The sequence below is a fragment of the Polyodon spathula genome, chromosome 1, assembly GCF_017654505.1.
Source record: "Polyodon spathula isolate WHYD16114869_AA chromosome 1, ASM1765450v1, whole genome shotgun sequence".
NCBI lineage: Eukaryota > Metazoa > Chordata > Actinopteri > Acipenseriformes > Polyodontidae > Polyodon > Polyodon spathula.
In genome coordinates, this window is record NC_054534.1 from 94,442,697 (window position 1) to 94,467,283 (window position 24,587).

At 38.1% G+C, this 24,587-nt stretch overlaps 1 protein-coding gene across 1 annotated transcript; it reads right to left on the minus strand.

The window, feature by feature from the left end:
• Nucleotides 1-4,608: 4,608 nt before the first annotated feature.
• LOC121324607 (complement C1q tumor necrosis factor-related protein 7-like) lies at nt 4,609-22,640 on the minus strand. The gene is made up of 3 exons (XM_041266678.1): nt 22,534-22,640; nt 10,754-10,993; nt 4,609-7,888 (listed from the first exon to the last, which is right to left on the minus strand). Exons 1-3 carry the CDS (start codon nt 22,628-22,630, stop codon nt 7,260-7,262), a joined length of 966 nt encoding a protein of 321 aa, XP_041122612.1. The 5' UTR covers nt 22,631-22,640; the 3' UTR covers nt 4,609-7,259.
• Between the last annotated feature and the right edge of the window lie 1,947 nt (nt 22,641-24,587).

Genomic DNA, 24,587 nt, shown 5'->3' on the forward strand with positions numbered 1-24,587 from the left:
TTGCAGGATTAAGAGTTGTGTTTGACAAAACCTCGTGATACATAATGCACGGGGTCTTGGATCGTAAATGCTGGTACTCACAACCGTTACCTCGTGTAGCAAATTAATCAGCCCATTTCTAGCGCAATTTAGTTACTGCACCCACTGAGTCGCCAATAACTATTGCACACCCGTAATAAAATAAAACTGATAAAGACGGGAAAAGGAAGACTACATACATATCTTATCATTTATATATAATGTGGCTAACCCTTTCAGGACCCGCATTTTTCAGTGTGGGTGCTCGAGAGGTTTATTTTTCCTATAAAAAATATATTTATTTATTTATTTTTTTATTTATTTTTTTTTTTTTTTTTTTTACAGTAGCATCTTGGAATTGGTGCCCATGTTTTCAGAACTCTGGGGAACAAAGTACTTTAGAAACCATATAAACTTGTCTCTATTTTCAACATTGTATTTTTTTATTTAAGTTTTTAAACGTTAAGTATTTTTTATTATCATGTATTCTGCTTAGAGATACATGTATGAAAAATCGAAATAGGTAATTAATTCCATTATTTAGTTCATGAAATAGTATCTGCTTACAGTGCCTATAAAAAGTTTACACCCCCTTGAACTTGTTTCACATTTTGTTGTGTCAGTGCCTCAGAGTTTCATGCATTTAAATGAGGATTGTTTTCCACTTATCTACAAACCATATTCCACACTGTTAAGTGGGAAAAAGCTTTTATTAAGAAAAAAAGTATATATTAAAAATACAAATCATAATTGGATAAGTCTCCACCCCAGTTAATACTTGGTGGAAGCACCTTTGGCAGCAGTTACAGCTGTGAGTTTGTTGGGATAGGTCTCTACCACCTTTGCACACCTAGATTTGACCATATTTGACCATTCTTTTTACAAAACTGTTGAAGCTCTGTCAAGTTCCGTGGGGAACGTTGATGAACAGCACTCTTCAAGTCATGCCACAAATTTTTTATTGGATTTAGGTCGGGGCTCTGACTGGGCCACTCAAGGACATTTACCTTTTTGTTCCTTAACCACTCCAGTGTAGCTTTGGCTGTGTGCTTTGGGTCAATGTCATGCTGAAAGGTAAACTTCTGTCCCAGTTTCAGCTTTCCTGCAGAATGCAGCAGGTTTTCCTCAAGGACTTCTCTGTACTTTGCTCCATTCATTTTCCCTTCTATCCTGACAAGTGCGCCAGTCCCTGCCGATGAGAAACATCCCCATAACATGATGCTGCCACCACCATGCTTCACAGTAGGGATGGTGTTCTTTGGGTGATGCGCTGTGTTGGGTTTGTGCCAAACTTAACGCCAAAAAGTTCAATTTTAGTTTCGTCAAACCACATGGCTACTGAATCTCTTGAGTGTTTTTTTGCATACTTCAAACAGGATTCAAGGTGTGCTTTCTTGAATAATGGCTTTCTTCTTGCCACCCTACCATACAGGCCAGATTTGTGGAGTGCTTGGGATATTGTTGTCACATGCACACTTTTACCAGTCTTGGGCATAAAAGCCTGTAGTTCTTGCAAAGTTACCATTGGCCTCTTGGTAGCCTCTCTGACCAGTTTGGAGGGACAGCCTGACCTAGGCAGGATGTTGGTGGTGCCATACACCTTCCACTTCTTAATAATCATCTTGACCATGCTCCAAGGGATATTCAAGGCCTCTGATATTTTTTTATACCCATCCCCTGAGATGTGCCTTTCAACAACTTTGTTCCGGAGTTCTTTTGAAAGTGCCTTGGTGCTCATGGTTGAGTCTTTGCTTTGAAATGCACTACCCAGCAAAGGGAACCTACAGGAACAGCTGAATTTATCCTGAAATCATGTGAATCACTACAATTTAACACAGGTGGCCACTTAACTTGGTGTGTGGTTATGAAGGCGATTGGTTACACCTAAGCTAATTTAGGATTTTTATTACAAGGGGGGTGGACACTTATCCAACCAAGCTATTTGAGTTTTTATTTTTAATTAATTTTCTACAAATTTCTAGAATATTTTTCACTTGGAAGTTGTGTGGTAGATATGTAGATAAATGAAAAAAAAAAAAAAAATAATACATTTTAATTCCAGGCTATAAGGCAACAAAAGGTGGAAATTTTGAAAGGGGATGTAGACTTTCTATAGGTACTGTATATCCACTCGCACACACACACACACACACACATCACCAGTCACAAATTTGAGTACACTTGTGGAAACTAGGTTTTTTTCATAATTAACAATGTTTTACGTTGTATACATTTCTGTTAATACTTAAAAACGAAAAACACATGTTACAATATACAAAACAAAACATAAGGAGTATCAAAGCAATGTTCAAGAAAATTGAAAATTGTCTCTAAATCTTGGATTCCTCAAAATAGCCACCCTTTGCCTTAATAATAGCCTCACAAACACAAGGCATTCGGTTAACAAGTTTCAGTAGGAAATCACCAGACATGTCTTCCCAGCTCTTCTGCAGCAATTCCCAGAGGTGTAGGGCACTTGTGGATAGCTTTGCTTTGACTCTTCTGTCCAGTTCGTCCCATACAAGTTCTATGGGATTGAGGTCTGGAGACTGGGCAGGCCAGGTTATTAGATTGAGTTGTCCTTCACTTTCCTTCTTCGCCAGATAGTTCTTGCACAACTTTGAGGTGTGTTTCGGGTCATTATCTTGCTGAAGAATGAAGGACTGCCCAACTAGCCGTAATCCTGATGGAATGACATGCCTCTGAAGTATGCTATGATAGCCATGCTGGTTGAGCTTGCCATGGACTTGGTAAAGATCACCAGCAAAGCAACCCCAGACCATGACACTGCCTCCTTTATGCTTGACAGTGGGAACCACACATACAGAACTCATACATTCACCCTCTCTGCATCTTACAAATACTCGGCGGTTGGACCGAAAAAATATTTCAAATTTTGACTCATTGGTCCATAAGACCGACTTCCTCTCCTCGAACGTCCAGTTTCTGTTTTTTTTGGCCCAGTCAAGTCTCTTCCTCTTATTCTGCACTCTTAACAATGGTTTCTTTGCAGCAATTCTACCAGTTAGGCCAGTTTCACGCAATCTCCTCTGAACAGTTGATGTTGAGCTTGTATTTCAGGGGCAGTTAATCGCCGGTTTCGCAGACTTGGGACTCAAATGAACTTGTTCTCTGATTCTGAGGTCACCCTTGGCCTGCCTGACCTTGTTCGGTCCTCATGAGTGCCAGTTTCTTCAAATCATTTGATGGTCTTGGCCATAGCAGTTACAGACACTTGCAAAGTTCTTGCGATTTGTCTTAAAGATTGACCTTCATTTCTTAAAGTAATTACAGACTCTTTTTTCTTTGCTTAACTGAGCGTATTTTGCCATTTTTTGCTCCCTTACATTCAGCAATGACAAACTTGTGCCTGTGCTACCTATATTTATAGTAATCATGGACCCTCACCTGTTAACAATAATTGGTGACAAAAGGTTTATTACATAACATGCTAGTTAACTAAGAGAACATCTAACAAAGACACTTTTATACTTAGGCCAGTGTTCTAACACCATGTTATACACATTTCAGACAACTGACTTGGGCTTCAGACTGAAATCCCCTTGCTTTGGGTGACCATTTCATTGAAATTGACAAGATTTACATGAAATTTTTGAATGCAATTCACTTGTGATTATCAGCTTATATAAGTATACGTATCACATAATGAAATATTAAGTGTTTATAGACATGTTTATAAAGTTAAAAACATAGATAATCATGAAAAACCTGTTTTTTTTCTTAGCTGTAAACAAGTTATGTTTTGTTTCTCTGTGCTGTTGAAAATGTCTCCACCCTTTAAAAGTAAATGCCCATCTCAGTGACGTTACATGATAAAATAAACAAGCAGGTAGTGAAATTCAATTCCTCCCCTATCCAATGATATGCATTAAAAAGGTAGACTGCAAGTGATGGTGGCCCAGCAAGTCAAACAAACGAGATGTGTTTTTTTTATTATTGTGTTTACCCGATCACATAATGTGTTTGTTGTGTTGCTTAGAACTGCTTAACCAGATTTTGGGAGTTGTTTGCGGGACTACAGGTTGGGAACCGCTCGTTTAGATCATTAAAATAGCCCATGACTTCAGTTTGCTACAAAACAATAAGTTGGGCTTCAGATCTCTTCTCATTTTCTCTCTGTCATCCCTTTGGCAGCTGTTTTATGTTCTGGCTCACCTTTAATTAATATTTAATGTGGCTGCCTTGCAGAAGATCATCTATAAATTCTTGGTCCAAATAAAAAGTCACACAGTGTGCCAAGTCCTGCTTCAATGGCTGCAGGTATTGTCTTTTTTTTAGCCATGTGTTTTGGACAATAAGTCAGTACTTGAGAGGAAATGGTAAACTGTCAACTCTACATATATGGATAAAATTACATCAAAAACAATAAATGCAGTACCATTTACATTTTTGCATGGAATTGATTGGGATAAAAAAAAAAAATAGTGGCCATAAATATCAGCTTGGCTTGGCTTAATAAGGCACTTGGGAATGTTTTTCATTTTGTATATTAAAAACATATTAAAGCGACAACACATTCAGAAAGTATGTTGGTTAATTGCTCAACAATATCTGTCCCAGCTGGGGTTACTTGTTTTACAACCCTAAGCTCAGTGTTGTTGGCAGAATTGAGGTCCCAACAGATCAAGTCAAAAAGGTTATATGAAACAAAATATATTTTTTAACTTTCATCTTTCCGAATACTTGTTGTGAGGTTGTGTATGCATGCCAGCAATAAAATAGAATATTATTTATTAGGGGTTTTTTTTCTGTTTATATATAACAGCAGCATGCAATTTACATGGACACACATTTAATTTGGCAAACAGTGATTCATCTTAATGTAGTTTTAAACGTATATAAATTTTAAGACACAATGTATTAGGTTAAGTGCAATTCCCTCTGAGACAACAATAAATAGTGCTAAAGAAAATATTTGTGTTTATGATTTGTCTTCATACAGAGACAGCATTAGAGGTATCAAAATAGTATTGGGTCATTCTAGCTCAAGTAGACCAAGGGGAGTTGCTCAACTCCTTTTACTAATGGATGAATTATTATTAGAAAACCCAAAACATGCTTTCATATGCCCAGGAACCCCTTTCTCCTTTTGTGAGGTGTTCTAATCTTTCATGGAATGACTTTCCCTAAGTTGTCTGTGTATTTTAAGTGTAGTGTACTAGGAGGTAAACATTGTGAACTGTAATAATCGACGAGGCCTGCCAAGTCGTTTATTTTTTAATTTGGAATGTTAACCCCCCCCAAGTTCAAAAATTCCATAAAACATGGTCTGCTTACATTTTTCTTTTCTCGAATACTGAATACATCTTAACATTTCTACTTTTTTACTTTTCTTTCTTCTGCAATAGTCTGTGCTATGTTTTTTTTTTTCATCTTAAACTAGTTCCACTGCATAAACTACAGAAATCAAAAGCTGTAATATATAGTGACATATCCTAGGACAACAGAGAGATCTGATTGGAATTATAATTTGCAATACACTCACAGGCTTGATATTCAAAACTCAGCAAGTGGATTTTGTCAATGTTATCTGCTTTAAAATATACTTTTCCTTTGCTTTTTATCTCAGCTTAAATTGAATGACGTATTTTGATCGATGAAGTCATGATGTCTACTTAAATATTAAAAATATCTATTAACCTTGTTTAGAACCAAACCTCAGTATAATTTACCAAGCTTTGGATCGGGCTCTCAGTGGGGTTTCAAAGCTGTTCGATAGAAATACAAAAGAAAAGCAGATTCATACATTGGAAAATGAAGATCAAAACAAAATAATCAATATTAATAAGATTTTACAGAAAGTGTAAGAATGAGGTTATTGTGCAAGTAATCCTACAGCATGGAGTGCATTTCTGCTTACAGGTAACTTTAGTCATCTCATAGATTAAAGGCTACACACATCTACAGTGCAGGAAGGTAAAACTATGTATAGTATTTAACTATGTTTTATGCATATCAAAGATCAATATTTATGATCAATTTAAAGCTTTTTTAAATTTTTTATTACCAAAACAGGTACCTGCATATGATGAGTACACTTGGTTTCAGAGTGTACCCCTAATCTATTTGAAATGGCAGATTTAAATATAATAGACTCTCACTAATTAGTGATTTGTTCTGTTTGTAATCTGTACAATACTAAAAATGCCTATCTTATGTTGTTTTTTTTTTTTTTTTTTTAATTATTTTTATTTTCTTCAAAAATAACTTAGATTTCTTTGAGTAAAAAAAAAACATGTAAATATTTCACACATTCATCACTTAGTTATGAAGTTTTGTTTCTTACAGCTGCTATTAGCGTGTATTTCATTATGCAAGCATGAATTGGATTATAGGTCAGTTCGGTCTAGCTGGGTTTAGAATCTGCTGTACTGCTACCATTAAATCCTGCTTGTGTTTCCACAGTAGGTGATTTACATCACCTACATTAATCATAACAATATACATTTAACTCGTACTAGATACAGCTGCCATTTAAGGAGAAACCATATACAACTTTATTAAATACAAACCCTAACAACTCAGTCTTAAAACTCAGCAGAAACAGCTCTTTATGCATATGTTTTTTGAAAAGTTAGTCCCTCATCAGCCTTAACAGCCCATCTGGAAATTCATTGTCATTCCAAGTTAGTTTCCAGATGTGAGTTGTGGGACAAAACTGTTTCTCGCATGCTTCTTTTTTTTTTTTTTCTAAATTAATTTTGGGGATTCTTTATTAACAAATCATTTTTTTTAATTGGAAAAACACAAAACACAGCCAGTTGGGTTTCAGGTGTTATTGTATTTTCTGTGGGCCATTCTTATCTAAAATCACCTCAAAGGTCCCAACTAGCTTTTTTAAAAGTTTTATTGTGTTAAAATACTTGAAAGTTCAATAGTATGATTATGGCAGAAGATTTACCGTATCTAATTCATAAGATTTTGCTATCTCTAAGATCATTTTGATTCATCTTGGGTTTTGTGTTGTAACAACACCAATCTGTTATGCCCAGTGTGAAAACACAGGGTGCCAAGAGAACTTTGGATATCAAAATGTTGGAAAGTATGGTATATGAACCGTATACATAGCACCAGCCACTAATTATTTGTTATAATAAACCCACTTGTAGCAAACTTGTATATAGTTACTTCATTAGTTCTGTTTTGCACATTGCTTAATACTTAAACCTGAACTTAACATTTATTATAATGTTGCCAACCAGTATTATATAGTCAGTTTTTCACGAATAATCTTCTGAAAGTGCATCAAAGTAGTCTGTATCTGCATAAAGTAAAAACCCAGAGAACAAACTGTCAGCCCAGTTTGGGTCAGAAAACAGGCCATTCTGATCAGTGAAAAAGATTTCCAGCCAGACTTCATCCTCTGGATTCAAGTACATAACTGTAGATCCAGAAGCAACATCATGGTTCCCTGTATTGGCGTCAAAAGTCTTTATACGATATTGGCCATTGTGTACTAGTCCAATTGCCAGGTGTTTGTTGGCCAGTGTGATGTCATAGGAAAAGTAGTAAATACCCGGGTAAGCACATACGAACTTCCCAGTGGTGGGGTTGTAGTGTTCTCCCTCATTGAAAAGGACTTTGTTGAATACTATGGGGGATTTTTCCTCAGGGTAGCTGGTGGTTATACCGACTGTAAAGGCTGATTTAGGCACCAGGCTGCCGCACTTGCAGACTCCTGGTTGTCCTGGCAGCCCTCGTTGTCCCTTGTCTCCTTTCTCCCCAGGAGGACCTTCTGGGCCTAGCACTCCTTTGACGCCTGCAAATCCGTCAGGTCCTTTCTTGCCTGTTAGTCCTCTGTCCCCCTTTTCCCCAGTTCTTCCAGCGGGACCTGAGTTCCCTCTTAGACCTGAAAAAGAGTCATGTATTTAAACAACCATGACCTTGGAAGACTGTCAGACTTAACGATTTGTTTACTACTGGAGGTAGATACAGCTACCTCTTGATCTGTTAACAGAAAAGAAAGGGGGTGTTGCTTCATGTTTGCAAAGACCACTGGAGACATGCAGCGTTTGGAACTTCCTTTTAATAGTGTGTCTCCTGTCTTGTGTGAATAACATGTTTATGTGATTTTCTCATGATTCACTAAGAAATAGGCAACTCAACAACTTGGTTCATTTTTAAAAAATTGCCTGTTGCAATAAGTATGTAGTGTCATGAAGAATGTGAAACATGCATACTAAAACAGCATTGTGTGCAGTGTAAGACTTAATAAATACAATTAATATATTAGCTTGTTTTGAATACATTTCCGTAAACTCCAGCCGTTATCCTTAAATTAATTGTAACTAACAAAATAGTTCTATCAGTTTTCTCTACCATGTACATCCATTCATTTTATAGGTCTCAAATGTGCAGTTTTGAAAAAATATATATGTTCTAGCAAACACATATTTTCATTTTAACAGGATATCTGGTACTACACAAGGTTTGGAGAAAGGTTAAAAAGCTATGCTTTTGGACTGTCTTGTACTTCTGGGTCATTTCTGCTGGTGGGTGAAGCTGTCATGATCCCTTCATTAGCTTCTTTCCAGTCAATAACCAATCAGCTGCTTCTCCTATTAACTGACATGCTTTCTGCCAGTAACATTCTTGAACCCAGAAGACATTGCTGGGGTGAAATGACCAAGGAAGTAAAACAGTAACAGGCTTCCTGGAAGTCAAGGCAAGCAAACTGAGAGCTGTCTTTAACTTAGTGTAGTGTTGGATGTCTGTTTTAAAATGAAAAGCCATGTTTGTTATAACGTGTTTCTTTCTAAACTGCACATTAGAGACCTATGTAGCTAATGAAAGTACAGTACAAAGAGAATTAGATTTCTTGAACTATTTTGCTAGCTATAATTACTTTAAGCCCCTTGTGACAGAGAGAGGAGGAATCTGAGCTGCAAATCTCTCTCCCGACCAGAAAGGGCGCTGTATAAGGTTGGTGATATGCTTTCCCATAGATAGGGTGACTTGATGGTAGCTGGGAACCTGAAGTTAGCCATTTTGGAGGAAGTGCGTAGCTGCGAGTTTGCTGAACAAATCCATTGTGATCAGCTGTGTTCCATGCAGGGATTGGATAGAGCGTGGTGCCGGGCTGATCACAGGGAGGAGTTTGGCAGTACAAAGGAGACGCAGTTACGAACTCCTGAGCACTAACGTCATTGCACAGCACAGACAAGCACCACCATCCCCTGTTTGGAAAGCACAGTTTTGTGCACCGCGGGGATTACAATTGTTGTACTGTAGTATTATTATTTATGACTGAAACACGCCGCGTTTACTTCCTCCATACCATTGCTGGTATAGGGGTAGATTGTTATTGTTCATTATTTAATAAATACAGATCTTTTGAAAATGCAGTTTAACTAGTTGGACATTGCCTTATTCCCCACACCACTCACATCCTGTCACAAGTGGAGTCAGAAAAGAGATTCTGAACCGGAAGGCTGGACCGAGTATCGTGGCTCGATGTTGGAGGCGCAAGAGTCGAGGGAGGCTCAACAACAGGTGGAGCACCGGAAATTTTACGCAACCTTCATGGGGCAGATGACCATGGGAGGAAACTAGTGGCAGAACCAGCAATCATACTCCCAAAACGTCGCTGGAGGGTGGCCCTGAGGCCTGTCTGGTGGTGTTCGAGCGGTCTGGCAACTGCAGCCAGATGGCCTTGTGAGTGGTGGGCTACCCAACAAGGCCCCAACTTGGCTGGGGAATCCCAGGCGGCCAATACGACCCTGTAACAGTGTGCTGTGTTACATGTGCTGGTAATACTGACACAGAGCATTGGTGTTGATATGCCACTCAGGTGTGCAGATTTAATTTCAACACAGTACTGACACTAGGGTACCAACAATGGTAACTTCTAATGTCACATATAATAAAGAAACCAAAGCTAAAAATAAGTTTGCCACACAAAATGACGAGCGATAGTCCCACTAAAAGGAACGTCCCACTCCAGGAACATATTACTCTATGATAACTCACTCAATACTGTTTTGGGATCCACATCTCCTAAGCTGACCTACTTCTGTTGCTTTCGAAGTCTTGGCCTCCCAGCGATGTTGACCTAGTGTGGGAACAGAGAAATGACCCTACGCTTGCCAACCTCTGGGGGCAGGTTCAGTCTATTGAGGGGAAGGCAACCGGCTGCTCACATATCCTCACCACATTTTTTCCGGTCATTACTGTATAGAATATCCCAAGCCTTGGGCAGAGGTCAGTCTGTAAAGCACAACTGGTACAGTTGTGGAGCGCAACGATTGGATAGAGCGTGGTGCTGGGATGATCGCAGGGAGGAGTTTGGCAGTACAAAGAGGACGCAATTACGTGACTACGGCTCCTTAGGCTGGTGTTACTAATGCACCAGAGCGCTGTGTTCTTGTTTTGTGATTTGTATTGCAGAGGAGGACTAGGAGCTGCAGCCATGGTGCCAGCACAAACCCCTGAGAACTACCCTCACTGCACAACACAGACAAGCACCACCATCCCGTTTGGAAAGCACTGTTTCGTGAACCGTGGGGATTACAATTGGTGTACTGTATTATTATTTGTGACTGAAACACGTCGCGTTTAATTTCCACCATACCATTGTTGTTACAGAGGTGGATTGTTATTGTTTAATAAACATGCACCTTTTGAAACTGCAGTTGAATTGTTTGGTCATTGCCTTATTCCCCATACCACTCGCATCCTGTCACACCCCTACAGAGCAGTGTTGTAATGTGGATACCTGTGTCTCCATTTTCTCCTTTCTCTCCCTTCCTTCCATCTCTTCCGTCTCGTCCTGGCAGTCCAATGCGCCCGTGTGCTCCAGGTGGTCCATTGGCTCCTGGTTGCCCCGGAGGACCAAGCAAACCAGGTACGCTGCAGATATACTGGGGGGAATGTCCTTTAAACTTGTTGTCCAGCAGCTGTCCACTGATGCAGTGAATCAAGCTTACAGTACAAATCACTATTAACATTTTGGAATCTAAAAGAGAAAAACAATGCTGCATTTAGAAAGATAATTGCATCATTTCAAAACAGCAGCTGCCACACCTAATATTGCTAATATCTTTTGAGTGAGGACAATCTTGTATTAAATGACCACCTTTATTATAATACAAAATCTTATAGATTCCCAAAAACATTAAACCCAACAATGGATGAAGAAAAATAAGCAGAATAAAACTAGTTGGAGCACAGCCTTCGGTGCCACCTGCTAAAAAACAATAAAATAATCTATACGACATCTTCATCCTGGTGAACAATAAATATTAGGCAGAGGAACATCGTATACTCCCCCACTCGGGACAAGACTGGGAGTGAGGTGGTAGTGGTTGGGGACAAGGTGGTAATTTGAGTGAAATAGGCTTATATACGTTATTGGTTAATGGGAACTTGCCGGTAATAGGCTTGTAGATTAACCAGTGAATGTACCAAGCACTTGTACTGTAGATTTCCTGCCTGAAAACCTTGCAAGCGTAACAATAAAACATTTAAACTGACAACTTCATATTTTCAGGGTTGTGAAAACTGCGTCCATAAAGTCATCTAACTGCACCCTTTACTTCGACCTGTGACCTAAGATGGCTGCCATGTTGGAGTCATGTGACTTTTTGGTTTCCCAAAGATAAAGACCAAACGTTTCGAGGTATTGTTTTTACTGGTGTATTCTGTGATTATCTAGTTCAGGTTCAATTTTGGGAGGCCTTCGAGAAAATGAACCTTTTTTTTTTTTTTTTGCAAAGCTGCTGTCGATACAATGTGAAAGTATTGTATCTCAGAAACCATTTGAGGCAATGACTTCATATTTGCAGACTTTTGAAGTTATCTCTATATTATGCTACCAGGGATACTTTGTCTTTTTTCACAAAGTTTACATTAGAATTGTAGGTAAAAATGCAAATCGTCCAAAGATCCCACATAATTGTTTTAATCCCACTGTCCCCCAATTATATATTTATACTAGTTACAATTTTTACTAGTCAAACAGAAACGTGACAGTCAACCTCTGAAACGGTATTCAACTAGCTGTACACCACGTATAGTGCAGTCGCTGTTGCAATCCATTAACATATAAATTACATTTTAGGACATTAATAGTTTGTAAAAATTCCATGCAGTTAAAAAGTATAGTGCACAACCACCCATAATGTTGCGAAACAGTATGTTCACAATACAGCAACGGACATTGTCAAATACATGATTTATCATGTGTTTTTTTTTCTTTTTTTTTTAATATGGCGATGAATCGACCTTTGACTATTTTTTTTTTACTTACACTATTCAACTCTTTCTGTTCTGGCCCAAGTAGGCGTAGTGGCATTTCTTTTGTTATTATAACTTGCTTTATAATACAGTAATCCATTACATATCTGACTGCGGGGGGACAAGAGAAAGGGCGGATATGTATGAATGTCGGATGAATGAATCCTGTTTTAAATACCATTATACACGGCAGTAACAATTACTATATTCACACAAGTATTGTTTTGAGATTCAGTTTTTATTAACAAGCTCCCCTAAATCCTTTGATTAGAAAGATATGGGGTATTAATTCTTGTGACAGAGTAGCCGTCTGCCATGTGGGTGCGTGCATTCGCTGCTGAGTGACAGGTAGGAGATTGAGATGGAGGGTGAAGTTGATACGCCCCGCAGGCAAACAGGATTTATTTACATATGAAGTCAGCACTTTGAACAACAGCTCACGTGACATTACCAGCTATGGTTGCTCACGGAACACATACAACACAGTGTACGGAAACATTGGTAGGATCTACAATATCAGAACTAATCTTCTGTATTCAGTAAAAACCTAACGTTGCTGAAGAGGCTGATCATGGCAAATAAACAGATATGTGACGGGCGGATACACGATGGATTACTGTAGCACAATAATACATACATTGGCACATATATGCCACTATGAATTAAGACATTGCAGTGGGTGACTTACTGCATTACGAAATGTAGTAAGCAGACTATTATACCTCTGTCATTTACTGTTTTATTACTTTACCCGCTCTTCTGCATTAAAATTGGGGATAATTGAGTTTTAAAAAATATTAAAGTCTTCTTCTCTGGATACATAGCTTTAAATACTGGTTGGTTCCTTGCACTGCAGAACAAAAATCTAGTTTTTGCCTGGCAATTTATAAAAATAAATCTTCATATTATTTGCTAATATGATGTTAAAATGTACTGTCCCATATGGTTGTTTTAACATATTATTCAAGGTTGATATTAGAAAACGGAACCTGTTTCAAATTCTGCCCATGAATCAAGATTATTGCAAAATGGTAATTTAATGAGATATGTACTGTCAATAGCATGAAGTGCAAGATGAGGAAAATTCAGTTAAAACAAATTCATAAAACTATTCACACCAAAATGTCAGTGGCCACACAGAGTAGTGGGTTGCCAAGACATGCTTTTTTTCTGATTCATTGTGCTCCTCCAAGGGCTGTCTGGATACGGTCCTGAGATAAATTTTCTATTAGTAACCTGATGACCGTTGATGAGCTGAATAGCTTTCTCTCATTCTTTTCTTGTTCTTATGTTTATACTGCACTTACTGTACCATTAAAATACAGTCTAGGTAAAGTAAATGCTGTTGAAATCTAGCATGTATTTGTCCCAGTTTAATACTATTCCTTAAGAAATTCAACATGTCTAAATCATACTGTTTTGTATTCAGCTGTCCAGTAATGTTTCACTTTATCATTGTTATGCTTTAAATTTACCATGCCTACGTGGTCTTTACTGTACTTTACCATATTTCTGTGTGTAATATCATATTTGAAACCATGAATTGATTTCACTATACATTAATGCTTTTAAACAGTCTGTGTTTTCTTTAATTGTTGATAAGTAATTTCCTTATTTGTCTTATGCTGATTTTAAAGAGTTTGTGCCTTGAACATGCAGCAGTACATTTTAAAGGGGCCATTGCATGCAGATTGCAAGATTTAGGATGATTTTTGAGTTAATACATACTTTAGCAATTACATAATGGTTTTGATTATTTTATCACTGTAACTTTTTTCTCAATAAATTATATAGTTATAATAGCAATGTCAAAGCCCAAAATATTATTATTGTAGTACCCCATCCGATTTTAACTAGGATTTACATATTTGTGTTCCTTGTACAATGTAATATTCTGAGATATAACCGAGCTTGAAGATGTAATTTATTATGGCAAGTCATAAAAGGGAGCAGGCCAATTGGTCCCAGTGAGTGACATACAGTTTTGGCAAGCTCATTTCTCCATTACGTGACCGATTTATGATAAGGTGTGCTTATTTAAACTATGAAGGAACTTAGTAATGTGTGTTTTAGTGTAAAATGGAACATGATTATGAGAATGATAAAATGATAAACACCTCATGACATATCTACCCCGATAGGGTAATAGTCACCTATGGGGACCCTTGAACTGTTAAAAAATGCTCTGTGCAAACTGTTTATCTGGAACCATTAAATATTCATTGTTAGTATTTTGCAGTTGCAATAGCAACTACTGCATTCCTTGTATTATGAAGCTAACATTTAATGGATGATTAAAAATGGTAGGGGTCCAGCTACTTACAGATGTCAAAGCAAGGCTTGGTATAAAAAATACACTTTTAACCCAAGTAGTTACTAGCAAGGGACACGCAACACAATGGGAGAGGAAAGTCAATTACATATATGAGACATTTGAGTAGGCCCAGCTTTATTGTCAAGGAATAGAAACATTTTGTGAAGGGTCCAACAGAACACATGGCTTGTGTTTTTCCCCATTGATAGAATGTGTTAGAAATAGCTCTGGAAATCATTGACAGTGAATATCACTGTAAAAGGGCTCAGCATTAGTCCTCCCATGACGGTGGAGGCGGGTGCAGCAGGTAGTTTCCTACCTCTGGAGATGGGTGCGGCTTTCCCTCTCGCGCTGGAGACAGTGGGGCATCTTCCTCTCATGCTGGGAACTGGTGCTTCTTCACTTCCTCTTTCTGGAGGAGGGGGCAGTTGACCACAAATTAGCCCCACTCTGCACAGACACAGAACAGGTTCAAGGCCTCGAGAGTACTGAGGTAAGCCTCCCAGCTGCCCTCCGGTCATCCCTCCTCCTCCTCTCCAGGGCAGGGGCAGGAAGGGCACCAACTCAAGGTCTCGACCAGGCGGAAGTAGCCATCCCAGCGGCTAACCTGCCATGTAGCTGGCAGGTGTGCGGTGTATTCTGGCCATAGCACCGGTGGCACTGGAGGTTCGGGCACCTCCCTTGTGGGTGCTAGACACAACAGGACTTCAGGCTCATCCCCTTCCTAGTTTGTGTCCCTGTCTACTTCTGGGCAGCTTTCTTTCTCATGCCCAAAGCGATAGCAGTAAGAGCACCACTCCATGTCCTCCTGCTCCACAATGGAGTACTCCCTGTAGACCCACTGCATGCGGTCACATGACCGGATCACAGGGTTCACTTCCCTGCTTCCTCTGTTTTCCCCTTTGGCTTCTTCTCCCTATTTTCTCTTTTCTTCCTTTCAAAAAATACACATGCACACACACAAAAAAAAGTTCTTCAAAACAACAAAAAGGTTCACCAGCAGTAACGTTCCTGGCCTGCGTCTTGGAGGTGTTGTTTATACCACGCAGGACACCATCTGCAGCAAGCTGGCTTGAGCGGTGACGTCAGACCAGGAAGAAACACACAGCATTGCGACTGAAATGAAAGTAAATCCACAGCAGATTGGGATAAGTGAGTGAAACACTGCATCTTTTATGCAGCTGTACCGAGACTCGATTGCTAATCAATCATTCAATTGGAATCTCGGTACATCTGCACGTGAACTAATTGTGCTCCCCGTGCTTTCATACTAATACCCACTTTAATCAGCACATGAAGTGATTGTGCAATCCCTGTGCCTAAATAAAACTATATATTTTAAATCATGATAATCCATACTCCGTGCACCAATATATAGTGGTTTGCAGAAATACCCCCCCCCCCCTTCAAAGTTTTCACATTTTGTTGGCACCTGAGCTTACTCCACGTGGCTTTCAAATTGGCTTTACATGTGGAATCTACACAAACTACTCCACATTGATAAAGTTAAAAATGCATATAGAATATAAATAAGTAAGATTTACAGAGAAAACCAAACTAATCTCAGTTGCATAAGTATTCAGCCCCTTTGCTACTGCAGACCTAAATCAGCTCAGGTGCAAATTATTTGTTTGAAAGGTCACAAATTTAGTGAAATGCTTCTAGTCTGTGTGTACTCAAATTGGTTTAACTTGTAGATCATTTCCCTCAGGTATATAAAGACTTTCAAGGTGCAACTCACATAGTGATCCAACAAAGCAACCATGAAGACCAAGGAGCTTTCGAAACAAGTCAGGGATAAAGTGGGTACAAGAAAATTTCAAAGGCACAATGAAGTCCATCATTAAGAAGTGGAAGATGCATCATACCACCCAGACACTACCTAGATCAGGTCGCCCTCCCAAATCAAGCAGCTGGGCAGGCAGGAAACTGGTTTGGGATTTCACTCTGAAACCAACACTGACCTTGAGAGATCTGCAAAGTTCTGTGTCTAAGATCGGAGTCAGTGTTCACACATCAACAATAAGCCAGTCCCTATACAAAGCTTTGCCTGTATGGATGGGTGGCAAGAAAGAAGCCATTACTCAGAAAGCCTGATCTTAAAGCACTATGGAGTTTGAGAAAAAGTATGTAGATGATACTGCAGACATGTGGAAAAAGGTTTTGTGGTCAGACAAGACAAAAACTGAACTTTTCGGTCTAAATTCCAAGCATTACATCTGGCGCAAGCCCAACACTGCACATCACCCAGTCAACACCATCCCAACTGTCAAGCATGGTGGTGGCAGCTTCATGTTATGGGGATGCTTCTCTTCAGCAGGGACTAAGAAGCTTGTCAGGATAGAGGGGAGAATGGATGGCGCAAAGTACAGGTGAATCCTTAAGGAAAACCTGTTTGAGTCAGCCAAGACTGAAACTGGGGAGGAAATTTACATTTCAGCAGGACAATGACCCGAAGCACAAAGCCAAAGCCACACTGGAGTGGTTGAACAAGAAGAAAATTAATGTTCTTGAGTGGCCCAGTCAAATTCCTGACTTGAATCCAATTGAAAATTGATGGCGAGACTTGAAGATTGCAGTCCATCGACAATCCCCAACAAACTTATCAGAACTGGAACAATTGTCCCATGAAGAATGGACAAAAATTTCACCATCCTACTGTGCAAAGCTACCTATCCAAAAAGACTAATAGCAGTAATTGCTGCAAAATGTGCTTCCACTAAGTACTGACTTAAGGGGCTGAATACTTATGCAACCAGTATATTTCACTTTGTACATTTTCTTTGCAAGTTTTACTGACATTTAGCCTCCTCCTCATATAACAGTGTTCAGTTTAACCACTACAGCTTTGAATAAAAAAAAAAAAAAAGTTTGAAAAACTGTGCATAGATTATTTGTAATTCAACAAAATCTGACATTATTAGTAGGGGATGAATACTTCTGCAAACCACTGTGTGCCATATAGCAGTTTAAACAATGTCTGTCTGTGTATAGATATACATGAACCACAGACACACTTTTTTCTTTGTTTTGTTATACTAACAGGAGGCCGTTCCCAAGACAGAGACAGATTCTAAGCAATGTTTGTTGCCTTCATCTACGTGTGTTTTTATCTTTTTCTGCATTCCATAACAGCACCAGCATCGGCATTTCTGTATTAAGTGAAAATTCTTGAAAATCTGTACATCCACACATGTGTTTTTTTTTGTTTGTTTGTTTTTTGCCCAGCAAACTACAGCACATCTTTAGGTTTAGGGTTAGGTTATTATCGTGTGTATTTAAAGTTACTGCGAACACCCAATGAACCTTGGGATTAGGGTTAAGTTATTGTTATGAAATAAACCCTTATCATGTGACCGGGCTATAGAATATAATGATACGCAGCACTACCTTTTGTGAGCTGCCTGTGAGATCTATGCTGTGCGAGTCTGCGTTCTGCAGCAATACCCCTCTCCCTGAAGATTTAAATTGTAAGGCACATCTTCTCAGCATACGGCATCAGACTTCACTGTTTGTTTGTTTTTTAAACAGTTTCGATGTATTTTTTTATTTAACTTAATTTTGTATGTGAAGCTCTTTGAGATGTCTTACATGAAAAGCGCTATATAAAAATAAATTGATTGAATGATAACCCCGTCATTAATCATTTTTTGATTTAATAAAGTGTGTGTTTGTGTAGGGACTGGGTAAACTCGGACGGCGGAACTCAGAATAAATCTTAAGTTTGCATTTCTTCTACAATAACACAATCATGTCTTCATACTGTCTTTTTATATTGTAGTGACCCACTCTCTCCTCAGACTCCATTCTCTCACACTCTTACGCAGGCCCCATCTCACAGGCCATCTTTTACCAGGGCTCCATGGCTAGGCCCCGCTCTGTGCCTGAACCCTCCCACGCTACCTCTTTCATTCAGCTTTCTCCTTCTCAATCTGCCGCGCAGGCGATACTTATACCCCCACCCCCCCTGCTCTCGCCCACTTTACCCAGATTGACCAACCGGGTCTATCCCTGCTTGTGGCAGAGCACAGCTCTGCTCTTTAGAAATTGGCAGGGGTGGGGTTAAAGTCCCCTACCTGCCTGGGTTCATTGTGTTCATGTGGCTGGGGTTGATTAGATGATTAGTTTAACGATCAATCAGCACCCAGCCACCTGACATAAAAGGAGGCCTCTGCTTCCCATTAAAGAGGAGGGAGCTGAGGAAGTAGGTTGGTTTTTTGGTGTTTGGAAAGTTTGAATCCAGTGAAGGCATTGCCCAGCCTGGAAATTGTTATTTTTGTAAGTTTTGCTTTTTGTCTTTCTTTTTGTGTTTAAATTGCTTTGTTTTGGCCCTTGTGCCCTTTCATTTTTGTGTTTATTTATAATAAAATAGTTATTTTTTTGAACTGCAGTCTGTCTCTGGGCCGCTATCCACTCGCCAGCCTGCCACACTGCTCTTCTCCCATTCTAGGTGGCGTGGTGGCGTGGTGTAACATGTGCACAGGACAAGACAGACAAGACAAACAAATGGGACAACATAAAAGTCCAGCAGACACAGAATGGTGCCTGGGTCGCTACAATATTTGTAACAGATACATGGGGTAAGCTTGCTTTTTCTTCACAAAGACACAATTGTCTATTTTCTAATGCTTTTCTTCAGAAAACGATAGATTGTTTTGTTACACAAAATATAAACCAAAAAAAAAACAGTTTTGTCTGATGTCGTATGCTGAGAAGATTTGCCTTACAATTTAAATCTGAACAAATTCAAATAACGAAATTGCGCATCGTAATGTTTAAAGTGTTTTTTAAAAATGCTTACAGTATACATATTAAATGCTGAAGAAAGGTAAAAACGCATGTACCAATCAGCGGCTACACTGACATTTATTTAATCCAATGGAAACACTGATAGTTTTTTTGCTCTTGTTTGATTGGGTGATTCAGACGACTTGGTCCAACCCCTCACTCTCCTGGAAGAAACTCAAGGACTGATGATTGACTTGAGGAGGGGTGAGCATTGACTCGAAGAGGATTGATGACTGACTTGAGGAGGGGTGAGGATTGACTTGAGGAGAGGTGAGGATAGACTCGAGGAGGGGTGAGGATTAACTTGAGGAGGGACTGACTTGAGGAGGGGTGAGGATTGACTCGAGGAGAGGTGAGGATAGACTCGAGGAGGGACTCAAGGAGGGGTGAGGATTGACTCGAGGAGAGGTGATGACTGAGGATGTCCTAAAATGGGCACCATACAAAATATTTGATTTATTTCTTAGCAATAGGAACCTATGTTAATATGAGACATAACACATAAAATAACACTAACCCCTCTACTTACTCTTTATCAACACCTGATTGGGTTTAAAGGTATTTTTGGACATTTATGTTTTAAAAAAAAACAACATAAAACATTCAAACAGCACTAAAGTAGTGCTGGGACAAACACAGGATTTTCATGTTCAGATATTTGCTCATAATTTAAATATTTGTTTGGATATTTGTTCATTTTTCAAAAAGTAATAAAAGCATTATATTGCTCTGAACACAAGCAGAGACAGCATAGCAGCAGGGGCAGGGTGCATGTCCGTGGCCCCTGAGTGTGTACGTCTTTATTTTACAGCAAGACCTTACAATATGTAACATGTTAAAATAGAAAAATCTCCCAGGAGTAAAGAATAAGTTGCACAGGAATTACTTTACCCCAGTGAATTAACTAAAAAAACAAAGGATGCCAAAGAGCAGTTAAAGTTAAACGTTGTTTTGTTTATTCCTTAAATAAATATTAACTTCCATAACACTGACGTCGCGTTTTATTTATTTTTCTTCTTTTTATTCCTTGCCATTACCTCTTTTTCAGAGTAAACAGTGGCCATAGACCTATTTTCATAAAGTAACATTCGGTTATTTACTACACTAGAGGCAGGAAGAATGAGCTCACAACTGATTGTAATAAGACCTCAACCTCAAAACAAAACATTTCAAAAATCCTACAGACCTCTGGTCATGTAAAACAGACAATAGTTGAATCATACGTTATACAAATTATATATAGATCCTAGCCTTTGGCTGCCCCTAAAATTTGCATCATATAATCATACGGAATCTCAATCAATAGGAAAAACTAGTTGTCTCCAGTGATCTCTTAACTGCAAATCGAAAACATTTTTCATGCTCAGTTTCCATGTATACAAAAGATAATTAAAAGAGGTACACATTTGTTATATACAGTTTCTTTAGTCTGCCTTTAGCTCTGGAGGAGTGTGATTTATTTTTCATAAAATGATTCATTTTTAACATCTGACAAGAACGTTTCCTGCAAAACATTTTAATCTGGAACCACAGCTTGAGAGAGGAAATTAACAGACTTTAGGGAATATATATACACACACACAGTACCAGTCAAAGATTTGAGTACACTTGTGGAAACTACATTTTTTTCATAACTGACAATGTTTTACGTCGTATAGGTTTCTGTAAATAGTTGAAAATGAAAACACGTTACAATATACAAAACAAAACATAGGCAATGTTCAAGAAAATTGAAAATTGTCTCTAAATCTTGGATTCCTCAAAATAGCCACATAGTATTACTGATGTGGAATGGTTTCTAATACTACTCGTGTTAAAACTAGATAAAGAAAAAAAGCCATTTTATTTTTAACATGTACTATTATGAAACACCTTGAATTTTAAATGGGTTTTGTAGACTATATCTGTATCTGAAGCTATGACACCATAACCTAATTTCCTTATCTTTGAACAGCAACCTTTCTAGAGAATTCCTTGGATAATTATGGGTGGTACCAGATTCAGTATATTATTGGAAAATTGTCTTATTGTCATAAAGTGTTTTATTGCAACACATAAATATACTACTGTATATACATATATTTGCAATCTTGTATATTTATGCAAAAAACGTAAAAAAAACAAAAACAAAAAAAACAATTGTCTATTCATAGTTCAAGACACTGGGTTCAGAACAGCTTTTGGTTCATATGGGCTTTCAAAACCTAAATGAGCAGAGTGATCGGGATCACATCTAATCACAGAGAGCAACACAGAACTGAGACTACTTTGATATTTGCGTACTTCTCTTTGGATGGACTGATCAAATGAATAAAAATAAGAAACATTAGTTATTATTCTAGTTATTGTTTATGACATAATTGTGAATGTTGCTAAATGTACCATAAGAACTTTATTAAATTATCAAAATTAACAAACAGGTGTGACAGATAACTTCACAACAGTTGGGAAATAAAACTGCTTCCGCAAAACAGGGATAACAAAATATCAAAGGTGACCTTGTGTTGTGAAAGGATATCTGGTTGCAAAATGCACTAGATCATTGAGAAGGGATCTCAACTGTCTGAGCCCTTTTGAACGAGCAATATCTTAATATCTTCACCGAGTAATATCTTCATCAAAACCTTCATCACAGGAAGACAAGTTGTGCAATCCAAAGTACATAAAGTAACATACAGTCTTTTAAATAAAACAGAAATCATTAAAATAGTAATAAACCCTAGTCGACTATACAGTTGCAGAATGACATGAATTTCAAGTAGTGTAATTAACCTCATATTATCCATAAAGATAGATTAAAACTTTTAATATACTTTTGCCTAAAGTCAGGCAATATCACCTCCCTAACTAAAATAATCATAGATATCATGTTAGTCGGATATTAAATTGACTTTTTATGTCTGATAAATACAAATTCTCCATATTTATTGGTCACAATAACCTTACAGCAAAAGGTGACAGAGTGCACGATTAAAATAGCTCATTATACTGACCGTGTTTAACTGTTAGGTTCACTACTATCGAAAAAAAAAATTGTATGTATATTCTTACCTGTTGCTTTAAAACACGCAGCACAAATACAATTATCCCGAATTGGAGATTATTCAAAGCAGCAGAAATCTACAATATTTTACACCACAAATGATGCCCCTTCCTACCTTTGAGCAGAGATATTGAGAATCGTAACAGAAACCATATCCTCTTCCACCGGTCACAGGGAACATCTGTGAACAGTTCAGCTCCAGTTGATGGCATTCCATGCTTTTTCCGCATCTCATGTTGTAATAAAAGTTTCTCAGTTTAATGATTTTAACTCCTATTCTTTTTCTCCTGCCAAATGCCTAATGCAAAACAACTGTTCACTTGGGCAGAGTGTTTCTCTCAGATTTTTTTTTTCTGCAGTTCTTGTAGAAAGGTGAACAACAGCTCTTTTTTATACAATAAAATAGCTTACAAGCCACCACAACCCTCAATAACCAACCCACCTAATGCAATTTGTTAGGATTAATGAGAATTCCCAATATGTTATGCTGCCAAATCTGGCCCGGTTATATATTTTTTCCTCAATCTGACACAATATATCTGAAGTTATGAACGACCTAATATTTAGAACGCTGTTTGTATTTCTGCATATCCACATAAGGGCAACGTCCCAGACAAAGATACTTGAGGTCTTTACCTCTGGTTTGTTTGGTTTTTTTCATTACTTACTGGGATGGTCTAATGTCTGTATTAATACCTGAATTAAATGCTTTGCTTTAAGAAACCAAAAGGGTGATTAAATGGAAAAGTGTACTGGTAATGGGATAGTGTATGCAGATACCCCCCCTCCCTCCGTCCCCTGGAATCTATCTGGGATCAATAGCTGGGTGTGTTCAGTGCTTTTCTTTTAGTTTGGCTAAACTTTATCTTAAAAAGCCTTTAGGTGTTTTCCTCCTTTTGTTTTTACGTTTGTAAAAATAAATTAGACTGGATTGAATAGGACAGCATGTTGGCTCTATTGATGTTATTGAATTACTGCCTTAAAACATTTACATGAATGACCCTCCATATAAAAGTTTACCACAGTAAAGGCATAGCAGTGTAATAAAGCATGGCACAGACTAGGCAAGCACTGTAATGCCCAGGGAGGTATTGTAAAGTCTACTAAAAAAAAAAAAAAAAAGTTAAACCATGGTACACGATGGTAAATGCATATGTTGCAGATGGTGAAAACCAGCAACATTTCGTAGGCCTGCATTGACTCTCCATATATATTTTTTGCCTAACTATATACCACAATGCTTTGCACGCAGTGAGACTGAAGTCTCCATTGAAAATCAACGGAGTCGAGTATCTTGTTAAATAAAACATCCTTTGAAACGCCCTTCTAAGTATTATTGGATGAAACAGTTTTGAGTGAGGCTGGATTTTCATTGATTAAAATATTAGTGTGTGTTCCCATTGGCTAGAAAGGTTGCCGTGTTTTCGGTAAAGTGCGAGATTGACAGTTGGAAGTCTGTCAGTTTGTTGGGAAGTTCGTCTGGTTGATTGGAAATTTGCAGGTCCGTACAGCCTTTCGTATTAATGAATTGACAAATTAATTAATGAATTATTAGATTAATTAACAAATATGTTTATGAATTACTGTATGAATTGACAAATTTATGCACGAATTGCTGGACAAATTGACAAGTCACGAATTGACAGACAAATTGACAAACAAAATGACAAAGTATTGGCTGGATAGTTTTGGCACAAATGTTGCTCCATATACCCGGGTCTGAACTGCTTTGAGTCATTGAGAAGACGGCTTCGAGACTTGTTAGTGTTTTTAACTTTTTTTTTTTTCATTGATTGCAGCTATTGGTATCACTCAAATTGTTATGTGATTTCTTATATTGTTAATTATAATTTATAACACTAGTGATATAGCTATTTGTGTGCTCGTGTTGCTACTGATGCAGCTGTATTTCTTTCTTTCTAGTGTTATTGTCATTGCCAATACTGTTGCTGTTGATTTAACTATTGCTGTCATCGCTACTATCAATGTTTTATTAATATTATTATTATTATTATTGTTGTTGTTTTACATATGCTTGGCCATTATTGTATATTTTAACTTGATTGTTTTGTTTTTGTTGTTTTTTTTAAGACTTTGATTAATAAGTCTCCTTAATTATTCTCTGGCTCTCTTGTCTGCACTGCCAATGTGTTGCTATGCTGAACTTGT